Consider the following 13,934-nt stretch of genomic DNA (forward strand, 5'->3'; position numbering starts at 1 on the left):
ACTGGAGAATCCACCCCGGCTATGAGCGCTTGGACTCGGCCACTCTGACTGACTGACTGACTGACTGACTGGCTGACTGGAGGCGCACGTTGTGAAGAACAGTCTTGAGCGCAGTGTTGCCAGATTTTGTGACAGAACTAAGCGACGGTGCAACAGCTCTAGGAAAACAAAAATAAAAGAATGCATTGATCAGCTATAGGCCTATGCAAATAGCAGATCTAAAGCACATATCTGCTATTTTCCAAAACATCTTGGGATTTTATTTTTTAAATCATTCTACACAAATCAATCAGTCAAATCAATCAATCAATCACATCTGGTATCAGTGGTATGGTATGGTTGATTGATTGATTGAAATATTTATTAACAGTTTGTAGAATTTACAGTACATTTTAAGCACAAACTCAATACAAAGACGTGTATGGGGATCCCTGGCACAGACCCTTTTCAGATGGGGGTCCGTGTTGACAAATAACGAGCATAAATAAGCTATTAAGCAAATGATGAATTTTGATTAATTGAACAATTAAGGTGGACCCTCTTTTTTTGATTGATTGAAATATTTATTAACAGTTTGTAGAATTTACAGTACATTTTAAGCACAAACTCAATACAAAGACTGTCAACTGTGAGTGGACGACCCAATTAAGCATTACACTTGTTTACAACAGGGTCCACATTGTTCAATTCATCAAAACATTTAAAGACATACAAACATTTAGAGTCATACAAATAGACATTTCTATGTAGCTAAAGAACAGAACAGTAATTCATCATAATGGGAAGCAAAAAAGGGAAAAGATACAATATACAGTGAGGGGAAATGGGGTGGGGGGGTGGGGGGGATCTTGTAAACAAGTGTAATGCTTTATTGGATTGTCCACTCAGTCACAGTTAACAGTCTTTGTATTGAGTTGTGCTTGAAATGTACTGTAATTCTGCAAACTGTTAATTTCAATCAATCAATCACATTAGAAACAAGCCCCAAATTTAAATTTACAGAAAAGGTGGCCCAACGTCGCTGGTAATAGGCGGTCATGGCAACCCAGAATAAGCGGCTCCAGTGACAAGACAGCCAGCCGATCAGGATGGAGAGCAGCAGCCAGAGGGCTGGCCAATAGGCGCATCTTTATGCGCATGGGGGGAGTTCCCAGTGTGAGGAGCATTGTTGCCATGTCTACTTATTGTAAGCGACTATTGTTTTGATTGATTGATTGAAGTATTTATTAACAGTTTGCAGATTTCTGATGTGTTATCAAAACCAATTGCTTTTAGCTTGTTAACCAGTATGGAGTGGTTCACGGTGTTAATTAGTTGTAAAATAATAATGGTAGTTGCCTTTTTATATATATATATATATATATATATATATATACATAGGCTATAGAAACAAAAATTGCTTATTTGGGCTTGTTTCCTATAAATGTCGAATAAACCAGTGATTCTCACCCATTTCCAGTCAAGCACCCCCAGGTGAACATTTGGGTTTATTCAGGGAATTAATTAGGTCGCGGATACAAGCGGACTAAATTACTTTTTTTAGACAGGTGGGCGGGGTGGCTGGCATCTCCCTTAGAGATAGGGTGAGAAGTTCAGTCATGTGAGCATGTGAGAGTCGAGAGAGACTCAGAGTATAGAGTCGCTGCTTCTTCGCTTGGAAAGGAGCCAATAAATTTGTCCGGGCATCTGGTTAGGATGCCTCTCGAGCGTCTCTCTACTTAATTGGCTACTTCCTAGGGAGGTCCTCGATGCACATCCCACTGGGAGGAGACCCCCGGGCAGGGCAGACCAAGGACCAGATGGAGGGGATTATATCTCTACACTGGTCTGGGAACACCCGGGATCCCCCAGGAGGAAGTTGCTAATGTTGCTCTGGAAAGGCTGGAAATCTATGTTGGAAGTGTTGCCCTGTGACCCGACTATACGGATAAGCGGTTGAAGTTGAATGCATAATGTTCATGATATAACAGCACTCCCCCCCCCCCCCCCTACTCAGGTGTCTCATGCAGGGAGGGCTGAAACCTGTCCACCAGTGACATCGATGGGGAATCCAACCTAATAGAAACGGCAGGCTTTCTATTCCTGAAAAGTTACAATGCGATAATGGAAGCAATCATTCTCGATAATAAAAATGTAAACATAGGCCTATATATATTTTTAACTAAAATAAATATAAATAATAAAAATCTGCCTAATGTGATGATGTCACTGGTGGACGGGTTTCTGAACTGCCCACAGCCCTCCTATGAGACACAGGGGGGAAAGATCGTGGTATTTTATCATGAACAGTACAGTAGTGAGGACCAATTATGAAGATAGGTTGAAAAGTGGTGACATGGTCCTTTAAAATGTTTAAAAAAATATTTTCCACATTTGTATTTTTTTGTAATTTTTTAATAGCCAACCTACAAGCTCACAATGCATTGCATGCGTTATGAGCTTGTAGATCTGCTATTTTCAAATACCGTAGCCTAGTCGCTTATTTTGGGCTTGTTTGCTTATTTCTCTCACTGACACAATCTGGCAACGCTGGTGAGGAGGATAAAGCTCTTTGTTTCAATTGTTTGATCATCATCACACAGTTCAGTTCAGTTTCGGTCTCCAGTCCCACAGTTCCAGCAGCGGTGTGTGTAGACACATTGACACAATAGATTGAATGATATAAAAATGACACCTTGGACACATGCCATGGCATGATGTCCATCGGTTTTTGTCTAATCTCTATGTATTTTAGGCTATAATTAATTTGAATTTGACAGAATTTGACAGATCTCCAAGACTACTTTTGGACTTTGTAATAGCTTCACTACATTAGGACACATGTACATTTAAACCTTTAGGCTACACATATTACTAAACAACTTAGTAAAAGTTTGCCACAAACAAACAGTAGCCTAGTCTTTCTTGACCTCGGACACAACCACACTATAGCGTTCTAGCTCCCCTTGGTGGCTCAAAAGCAGTATTACAACCACCTCGCCACCTCCCAACAATGGTCTTCAGAGTCCAGACAATTCAATTCAATTTCAATTCAAAGGGCTTTATTGGCATGAGAAAACATACGTTTACATTGCCAAAGCAATGTCCAGACACAAGTTACAACCCTGCAAAAATGTACCCAATCCCAATCCTTACCCTACCCTTGCTCAAACTAAACTAGGTGAGTCATCCACGGTTGTACACATTCCCTATAGTTGTGTTTAAATATTTACCTTTTCACCTGGATTGAGGTCTGGTATAATGCAGTATAGGCCTAATAGTTCTGCTAAATATTACCCAAAATCATAGCAGCACACTGCCATGTCCTCATATTCCAGTGGTTCTCAAACAGTGGTCCGGGGACCACCAGTGGTCCCGGAGGAGGTTCCATGTGGTCCCCAGATAAATTATGGAGAGTCCAACCAAATGGACCCTAATTAGATATGTAACAATATTGAGGGTGTAAAATTAAACCAAAATTGACCAGGTCCATTTTAACCTCTCAAGAGTAAAAGAAAAGTTAAACATCTGGCATTACTTAATTTTTCAAGAAGTCTACACAATTAGATAATTGTTATTTTGATCGATGTTTGCCTGTTATCTCTCTAGCCCCTTTTGGGACCCTCGGTTACCTTTTCTGAATTTTGGATGGCCGGCTAGTTATCTCACCTAATGGTACCAACATCAATACAGCATGGACATGTGGACACATATCTATCCAATGATAACAACATAGGCTATTGTTTAGTTTTGGGTCTGCAAGCCTGAATGTCGTCAAACGGTGGTCCGTGGCTCAAATAATGCCTAATAAATAATGGACCTTGATATGAAAAGGCTTGAAAACTTCTGTAATATTTCAATGCAACAGCGTTCCACTAGAGATCAGACTTTCACAATGCTGAGTAGAGTTTACAAAATGCTGTGTTTTCAACTGTTTTTAATATATTTTGACACTTGCTTTGGCATATACGTTTTGGCAAACGTATATGTTCTCTCATGCATAAAGGCTCCTTTGAATTGCAAATTTAATTGAGTAGGGACTTGAAACCGTATCATTTACGAACATAGAGGTGGAGCTTGTTTATGTAGTGGGTGTGTGTGTGTGTGTGTGTGTGTGTGTGTGTGTGTGTGTGTGTGTGTGTGTGTGTGTGTGTGTGTGTGCGCAGAGATGGGGCGTGAGATTAGATAGCAGTGGGAGTGCTTGCTTCCTCCTGAAACAATATGTCCAAACATTTGAAAGGAGGCCATCTATTCAGTGAAGTAGAAAGCCAAGAAGAGAGAAAGGCCGGGCTGGCAGTGAAAACCTGTTTAGAGCAGTGGTTCCCAAAGTGGGGTCCGGGGACCCCTATAGGGTCCTTGAGGAAGTTCCAGGGGGTCCCCAGCTAAATGATAGTTAGGAACCAAACAGACCCTTATGGGTCTGTAACTCAGAGAGTCTGTAACTCAGAGAGTTACAGACGGAACCAAATGGATCCATTTGTACACTCTCAGAGTTAAATTAATTTTACGATATGCATTGGGGTCCCAGAGATAGAAATGGGGCACTGTGACCTAATTCAGAGCCGTAAACATCTTCTCTTATGGGTGTCATTGGCATATATTTTCTAATTGGGGTCCACAGGCTAATTTGTGTCAATTTGGGGGTCCTTGACATGAAAAGGTTTGAGAACCACTGTTTTAGAATGTGTGCTCTGGACTGGTTCTGTGTGACAGCTACTATATATGAGCTAATGGTTATATTACACTGGTGTTGTTGTTGTTGAATGCAGTATGGTAGCAGAAACCTGTTGGGTGTTATCTTTCATTCCGTGCTTTCATCTCTAAAGCAGTCATTGTTGAACTCTGCACTGAGAAGGCAGTATAATGTCCTGATATCCTGGATAAACTCGCTCTCTGTATACACACACGCACGCGTGTGTGCGCGCGGGCGCACACACACACACACACACACAGCCCATGAGTAACAGCGATGAAGCAAAACTCTTCTCTAGTGTGTTTCTAAAGTGTTTTTAATCCAGTAGGCCTAATTTGACTTCCAAAGTTATTCCATAATTCAAATATTTCTATTATTACCAGGCTTAGAGTATTTACCAGGTGGTCAATGTAATAATCACTCTATAATATAATCGCTTTATTATATACAATAAGAATGGTTAAAGCTTACATAAGAATGGAAACGCAGTCAAATGATGTTGAGGCATATTTAGCATTTAGCAGGTTAAGCAGCCACATCTGCTCTTGAGATCAGCTTGAGCTGGATGGGGTCCTTTGGTGTTGTGAAGCCGTCCACTCCTAGCTCCATGGGAATCTGGACAAACACAATAACATCACAGATCAACTCCTATAGCTCCATGGGAATCTGGACAAACACAATAACATCACAGATCAACTCCTATAGCTGCATGGGAATCTGGACAAAGATAATAACATCACAGATCAACTCCTATAGCTCTATGGGAATCTGGACAAACATAATAACATCACAGATCAACTCCTATACCTCCATGGGAATCTGGACAAACACAATAACATCACAGATCATTCAAATGTATAGATCTATACTTTTTTTAATGTAAGAGTTAAATAGCTCTCTATTCCAATAGTAGTAAGCCTTGCCGAGCCATGAGGCCCATAGAAATCTCCTGTTTCTGTAGCGTGAGGCAGCTTGATGTACAAGTACTGTACATCTGTACTGTTTTTACGGTTTGGCTCAGCATAAAAAAACAGAAGATGTGCGTTTCTGAAGAATATGTCTTCTCACCACAGTCGCCTTGTTAAACTGATACTGTGGATAATGTGTATATTAGTAGAATGTCTTCTCACCACAGTCTCCTTGTTAAACTGATACTGTGGATTATGTGTATATTAGTAGAATGTCTTCTCACCACAGTCTCCTTGTTAAACTGATACTGTGGATAATGTGTATATTAGTAGAATGTCTTCTCACCACAGTCTCCTTGTTATACTGATACTGTGGATGTTCAGGGCCGGCCCTAAGCAATTTGGCGCCCTAGGCTGGATTTTTCAAGTTTCAAAGGGTCATATCCTTTTCAAATATTTTTCAATGAACAATACAATGAAAGCTTACATTCTGTAGTTTCATAATGTGTAGAAATCTGAAAAATGACGATGGCCCCATTTCTTTTTTGGGGGGGGGTGCCTCAACTGCCGCCCTGGGCAATCTGCCTGTGGCCTATATATACGAGCCAGTCCTGTGGATGTTAGTGTGTATTCGTAGTAGAATGTCTTCTCACCACGGTCTCCTTGCAGGTGACGATGGTGAAGTTCTGGAGCAGTTGCACCACGGCTAGCTTCATGGACATGACGGCGAACCTCATGCCGATGCAGTTCCTGGGCCCGGCGCCGAACGGAAGGTAGGCGTACGGGTCCATCTGGTCCCTGTTCTCCTTGCTGAACCTGGAAGTATAGATTTTTTTTTAAAGTCTAATTTATTTTGGTTCTTGAGCTAAAAGGTTTGGGGAACCACTGCTCTAACCAACAGCCAAATGTGTTCAAGCGCCGGTTGTATTTTCGTTTGGGTTTTCGTTCAACACCATACCTTTCGGGTTTGAAGGCTTAAGGTTCGGCCCAGAGGGAGGGGTCTGTACCCTTCGGGTTTGAAGGCCTCGGGTTCCTCCCACAGGGATGGGTCGCGGTGCAGGGCGTAACTTACCTTTCGGGTTTGAAGGCTTCGGGCTCAGGCCAGAGGGACGGGTCGCGGTGCAGGGCGTACACGGGCACAGCGATGCAGGTTCCTTTGGGGATGGTGACGCCGTTGATCTCTACAGAGCTCTTGGCGATCCTCTCCAGGCGGTTGGCGATGGGGTAGAGCCTCTGGGACTCGTTCAGGACCATGTCCAGATACTCCATCTGATGCAGGCCTTCGTACGTAGGCTTGGCCTGGTGGTGGAGGTGGTGGATGGAGATAAAACAGAGCACTCAATTTACAATTGCAATTTATCAGACGCTCATACAGTAAGCAAGAAAAACACCTGGTACGTGCATGATTCATTCATTCATTCATTCATACCTTCTGTGGGAAGGCTTGGTCCACCTCTTCCTGTAAGGCTTTCTGGACATCAGGGTTGATGGCCAGGTTGTGCGCTAGGAAGCAGAGTGTACTGCTGCTGGTCTCGTAGCCGGCGAAGATGAAGATCATGGCCTGGGACAGAATCTCGTGATCCGTCAGCCCTGGCAGACAGACAGACGAACAAACCACTATTGTTGTAGTCGAGTCCACATAAAGAGAGTCCAAGTCGGCACACTGATGGTATTCATGTTCTTCTAGGGCTGTAAGGGGCGCAATAAGCTAGGGGACGGAGGGGTTTCGTCCCCTGCCAGCGTCACATTGGTCCCCCCCAAATGAGTTTGGGGTCCCCCTCTGGCTGGGGGATCCCCCCCTTTATCCCCCCTGGCTCCAAAGTTATCTTAGGAGTAATACTTTTGAAATCCTGCGTTCATAAACGCGATATATTTTGAAGGGTATATTTGGTCCACCCCTGTGTAAATCCCAAAATGGTTTGGCCCATCTACCGTGTTCGGTTGTTTGGAATTTGTTACACCGCCATCAGTGACCCAATGTGCTTTGCACTCTGTGGTGATTGCGTAATGATTCTAATAATACAGGAACAGGATTCAATAGGTCACCACTTTTGGTGTCACGCACCACTTTTGGTAACGTGTATTGACTCGATAGGAGTCGATAGGAGATGAATGAATATACTTTATCCTCTACTCTAGTACAGTGGTTCCTAGCCATGGTTCATGACTCTCGTATTCATACGAGAGTCATGAAGAAACTTCACCCTGTTTTTTGCGCTCGCTGCATTTACAAGATTTCCGTATATATAAACATTCAGATTTCAAATATAAAGTACTCACAATTTGTCCCACGGGTGTTAGTTAGTAGCAGCTCCAGCGATTAGAATTTCTGCATCCCGCGTTGTTTAATAAAAAGCATTTTTATCCGAAGTGTTATTTTGCCATTGGCTTTCAACTACGCGCCCCTATCGGTCGGGAGGAGGGTGGTACTCGGTGTGTTCGATATAGGTACGCTGACCGCCCTGCCAATACAGACTAATAGGCGAGTGCGCTCCCGGTGTGCAACTGTGGATTTCCCAAACGAACCCCGTTTGAAAAAAGTAGCCGGGGAGCTCGGACAAAAATGCTTTTTATTAAACAACGCGGGACGCAGCAATTCTAATCGCTGGCGCTGCTACTAACTAACACCCGTGGGACACTTTGTGAGTACTTTATATTTGAAATCTGAATGTTTATATACGGAAATCTTGTAAATGCAGCGAGCGCAAAAAACAGGGCAAAGTTTCTGCATGACTGTCATGATAATCATCATGGCAGTCATGTTCCAGGGCTAAGTGGTTCCCAAACCTTTTCGTGTCAAGGACCCCCAAATGGACACGTATTAGCCCGCGGACCCCCCCCCCCCCGCATTTGAAGAGAAGAGAAGGACCCCATAAGAGAAGATTTATACAGCTCTAGCAGTAGCAATGATTCTCAACCTGTTTAATTTCAAGGACCCCGCTGCGTCCACATGACATGCCACAAGGCGACAATTAAGGGTCCATTTGGTTCCAAACTATCATGTAGCTGTACCCCCTGGCTCAAGGACCTCTGGGGGTTCCCGGACCCCACTTTGGGAATTATATTATTATATTACACCATTTTGGGATTTATGGGGAAAGGAGGAGATCGACGCCGCTAGAGAAAGCTCCACAACTGTCAACAGTCACCCGGTAAGGTGCAACTACATATTTAAAACATGCGAACCCTCTCCTCTCCTGAAAACTGCCCAGGTGTTGTACATTTTATATAGAATAGGCTAACTTACAGATGGTCAGTGAGTTTTGACCTGTTCGAGGCGCTGCTGATAATGTGGTTAAACTTTTACGTTTTGAGACACATGGGAGGAGGAATCAGCCAGGTAATTCATAATAATAATAATAACTGTGCCAAAGCATTGTATGTGCATTGAGTCACTGGAACAACCTCTCTGTAGTCCGACCCGACCCTAACCATAACCCCACGTTTTGGTGGTTAGACCCCCCCATCCCCCCCTCCCCTAGGGTGGGGGGGGACGGATTTTTCTCTATATCCCCCCCAAGCGTTCGGTCAGTGTTGCGCCGCTGGCTGTAACGATGCAGTGAGTCAGTGACGATTTTAATTTCAACAATACAACTGCATCTACATGCAGATGGCAACATATCGTACCGTTTTACGTTGTATCGTATCGTGTCATTTCTCAATGCAAATAATAGTTTAGATCGATACGAAGTACCTGTGCGTTGTATTTAGCAATTGTAAGACAAAATAAAGAGTTTAATTACTTTTCCGTTTGCTACACTTGGTTTGTCGATATTGTGTAATATCTGTTCATGTCACGGTACGGGTTTGTCCATATGTGTTCAAATATAATGTCTGTGTATTTGCCAGAGAATCACTGTGTTTACTTATTTATATCCGTAATAACACATTTCCCTTCCAAAACCTGCAAATCTACCCACATCTTTGACACACATTTGTTTATACATATTTTATACTGTATCGATTTCATATCATTGAACCATATCGTATCGCCATGCATGAACCAGTACGTCCATGTATCGTATCATCAACCATGTAACAGACCCAGAGAAGGCTAAACTTTTATTTTGAAGCGCCTGGCCGGAAGCGGAAGTCAGCTCCTTCCGGCTGTCACAAGAGAGGGCTACGGGGAATCGCACAAACAAAGGATGTTTGGTGCGATCCACATGAACATGGACAATGGAGAACTTGCCATGTAACTTTTAGAGAACACAAGAATGGACCTTGAGAGAGACAAGCTGTTCAGACCTCAATGATTTAGCGCCTAGCTAGAAGGGCATAAAAGTTATTGTTGTCTCCACCAGGCCGAAGGCTTGGGGAGAGAGTATGTTTCGCACTCCGTCTGTGTGTGTGTGTGTGTGTGTGTGAGTGCGTCCGTCCGTCCTGCTTCCTTCCTTCCTTCCTTCCTTCCTTCCATCCTTCCTTCCTTCCTTCCGTCCGTCCGTCCGTTACCAGCTAATCTCCGCCACCGTGGGCCCGATCCATGCCAAACTTTGCATACACACTCTCTGGATGTCAACGACGAATCTCTGCCCCAAATATTCTTCAACGGCCTGTTATAGCGCCACCATGAGGCCGATTTAGGCAAAACACATTTCTGTAGATTACTCGTACACATTTTATCCATCACACAATTCGGTATACACTTTCTCCATAGTCATGTGATCAACACGGATCTGCACCATGTCCCATCTTCCATCCTGATTGGCTAACATTGGCTTCCAAAGCTCACATGACTGGTCCATGACAAAATGCCACAAATCACAAACACAGTGTGCAATCTCCGTGAAATTATACACGCACATTTCCACTAGGCCGAGGACGACATTGCATTTTCTCAACAAAATGAAGAAAATTGTTGCAAAAAACAAACAAACAAAAAAACATGTTTATAGTACTCCTAAACATTTTGCCAAACATCTCACACAGAGTCCTATCCTCCTGGTGGAGACCTGTGGCCAGAAGGGCACTTTTTCTAGTTTTTGATGTTTTCTTGTTATTGTTCACTGAATGTTTGTTTAGAGTTTTATTGTTTCCTGATCTGTCTAATGTGGATTATGGTGGACTGTTTATGGTTCAGGATGCATTGATTGTATTCATTATTAGACATGTACAGTTGGGGAATGTGCAATGCATAAATGTGATTTACTTTTATATATGAAACTGCTGATATATGATTTACTGATATGTGAAGTTATTGATGTACAGTAATGTTGATTGACCTTGATGTATGTATTGTATGCTTCTTTCAGTTTTCACGTTGATTTACTACAATAAAATGGGAAAAATCATCAGTCGAGCTACAACTCCTTATTGCCAGCTGGGTCTGCTACATACCGTGATGCGATCATATCACTGTTAAACTGTATCGTTAGATCTCTATTTTATTCGCGTGGTTTCTATTCCTACCTTTCTGGATCTCCTTGTCATGGTTGGCGGTCTCAGGTTTCTGAGAGTCGACCATCAGCTGCATGAAGTCCACTCGGTTCTGCCGGGTTGAATTAACACAGTTAGGGATTAGAGTGGGTCACACTGATACGATTTTTGGTTAAAGGTACACATTTCACCCCTGGAATACACTGCAGTCACTCAATGTTAATAGTATTTTTAGTAGATAACAGTAGCACAATTTGAAATTTGCACCCTATGGCAAGAAAAATAATTAAGTCTGTGTTTGCCTAGGGTTTGACTGGATTGCCCAATTCCTACAATGCCCATAATGCTTTAGTGCACTTCACCTCCTTGTGGAGAGGGAGGAGGCTGCATGGAGGTGTAACTTTGTAGTCCAGGAAGGAAGTGAGACCACATTGTCATGACAGGATTTTGGTCATGAACATGGCACCATGACTAAAATATCTAAAAACATAAACACACATCAAAACCCCAGGAAAGGGTACTAAACTAGCCTGGTTAATAAACCAGACTAATATCGCACGGACCGCGGGATATTAGTCTGGGGAGGCTCAGCTTGGATTTCATTGCCAGGGAAACATTTTCTCTTTGGTCAGAGCTACTGTCAGTCAAAGGTCTCAAGCATTGAAAGTCACTGTACCAAAGCCCGCCCATATTGCATACCGTGTCCCGAATGGCCGCCCACATTCTCTGGTGTAGGAAATGGGCGTACAATTGAGCCTCTCCAGACCGAAATCCGCCGGCAGGCAATTTATTTTTGCCAACGGCTGATTCGGTCTGGTTTATTAACCAGGCTAGTACTAAACAGCATTCAAATAAGATCTGGTTGCAAAAGTGGTGAAGTGGCCCTTTAAGCCTTTTCAGTTAAATCGCTATTCTGATATAATAATTGCTTGCTTCCTTCAATGCATGAGGAGTCAGCAGTCCACTTCTTATCACCTGACAGTGGGGAGTTTCTCTGGTAGGACGTAGCGCGTGCACAAGGAACACGTTATTCAAACCAGTTCCTTTCCCCTCCTTCAGGCATAACTTACTGCACCTTTAATCATCTTCAAATAAGTGTCAAAACTAAATGTGACAATTACATTGTGGTCGTTTATGCTCCGTTCAGATTTGATCTTCGCCAGGAAGGAGTAGAAGAATTTGGAGACCTCAGCAGGGAAGAAGGACACCTCAAACTTTTCTAAGATCTTTCCCAGGTACGGAAACAGAACTGAATTGGAATAAAAGAAAGAATGTAAGTTCAGTTCTTAGCAGAAACAATATCACAGACAATGCTGGTTAAGAACACTGGTGTAAAGTAACTTAAGTACAATTTTTTTTCTTTTGTTACTTTACTTGAGTATTTAAATATTCAACTATTTCAAATTCCAATAATTTTCCTTCTATCCAGAGGACAATATCATGCTTTTTATTTCACTACAACTGAACTGAACTCGGAATCTTTGATCAAAATGCACAAAAATGTCTATGAACTTTGGACCTATACGGACACAAAACTAGGAGTACATTTCTTTAAGTGGAAAAGCCAATAAAAATTGCAGTTTTATGAAAATTCTTCTCCTGACCCTATTACATACAGTACATACAGCGGCACATGTTTATGAAACTACAGTATGGTTGAGGTTCATGCCAAATAGCACTGAAACCAGTCTTACTCCAATTGGCCAAAGGGCCAAATAGCAATTGTTTGAAAATGAAACCTTTGAACAGACATAACTCATACCTCGTTTGGCCAAAAGCCATGGCACTTGTTTCCATTCCAACAACATTTAATGTCTCCTCTCCTTGTACAGGTGTATAAGATCGTGCAGGTTTCACGCACGAACACACACACACACACACACACACACACACACACACACACACACACACACACACACACACACAAACACACGTACCGACGAGCACGAGCAGCGGGTTTAGGAAGTTGAACGTGACCATCTTCTTGATGTTGCTGACGAACGGATCGGACGGGTTGTTGATGGAGTCGATGTCCACACTGAACGCTGTGCTGGTGACCGTGTCCATGCTGTACGGTCCAAACACACTGTAAAAAATAAAATACAGTGCTGCTCAGCAGAAATGGATTTAGATAGGCCTACATGTATTGTAAAGCTATTTAAAATATATTTTCGTGAACGGAAATGGCAGCTTCCTTATTCGGATTTCTGGAGCTGTAGTTCCAGAATCTACATGGCATTCAGAGATTGTAGAATAGTTGTATGGCTACGCGAGACTGAGACCAGATATCCTATTGGATATTTTTGATATCATAATATAGCATAAGTCTTTCCTGGTTTTAATCAATGTAGCCTTATTTCATACTTCCTCAAATTGTAATTATTTCAAAATGACCAAAAAGTGCTATTATCATCACAATATATCTTATTAATTATACTTATATATATCTATAAATGGCACTCCTATTAATTTATACCCATGCCCCTCACCAATTTAAAAATGGCTTACATTTATTTTCATGAAAATATCAGCCAAATAAAGGGGAGGCGTCCAAAGGCGTCCTGTGGCACTAAGTGAGTTAGAATAGCCTAAGTACAATAGAAGTTATACCAATTGGAATTCGATTTTTCTTGCATTGTGCCGTTAAGATGACTTAATTGTAATCAAAAAGTAATCATCGCGGCTCTTGCACTCACTCTTTAACTACTATGGCCTCCCCGGCCTCTGCTCTCCTGTGAAGGTCCTTGATCATGTTGTTGGAATGGACCTGCATGATCTTATACATCTGTACAAGGAGAAGAGACATTAAATGTTGTTGGAATGGAGCCTCATGATCTTATAGATCTGTACAAAGATAGAGGAGAGAAGAATTGTTGTTGGAATGGTGCAGAATGATCTCATTCATCTGTACACGGAGAGGAGACAACTAGGCCTGTCACAAACAATTATTACATAATCATCAACTAATCGCAATTATT

At 42.3% G+C, this 13,934-nt stretch overlaps 1 protein-coding gene across 1 annotated transcript in view; it reads right to left on the bottom strand.

The window, feature by feature from the left end:
- Positions 1–5,095: 5,095 nt before the first annotated feature.
- LOC310861133 (cytochrome P450 3A30-like) overlaps positions 5,096–13,934 on the bottom strand; it is a 20,334-nt gene continuing 11,495 nt past the window's right edge. The window contains exons 6-13 of the mRNA XM_083768467.1: positions 13,653–13,741; positions 12,894–13,042; positions 12,078–12,205; positions 10,990–11,068; positions 7,010–7,170; positions 6,653–6,879; positions 6,234–6,396; positions 5,096–5,287 (exon numbers count right to left, since the gene is read on the bottom strand). Coding sequence (XP_083624593.1) covers positions 5,198–5,287; positions 6,234–6,396; positions 6,653–6,879; positions 7,010–7,170; positions 10,990–11,068; positions 12,078–12,205; positions 12,894–13,042; positions 13,653–13,741 — 1,086 coding nt within the window. The 3' untranslated portion in view covers positions 5,096–5,197. The remainder of the gene's footprint in view (positions 5,288–6,233; positions 6,397–6,652; positions 6,880–7,009; positions 7,171–10,989; positions 11,069–12,077; positions 12,206–12,893; positions 13,043–13,652; positions 13,742–13,934) is intronic.

The sequence above is a fragment of the Protomyctophum parallelum genome (genome assembly GCF_964188405.1).
Source record: "Protomyctophum parallelum genome assembly, chromosome: 7".
Lineage (NCBI taxonomy): Eukaryota > Metazoa > Chordata > Actinopteri > Myctophiformes > Myctophidae > Protomyctophum > Protomyctophum parallelum.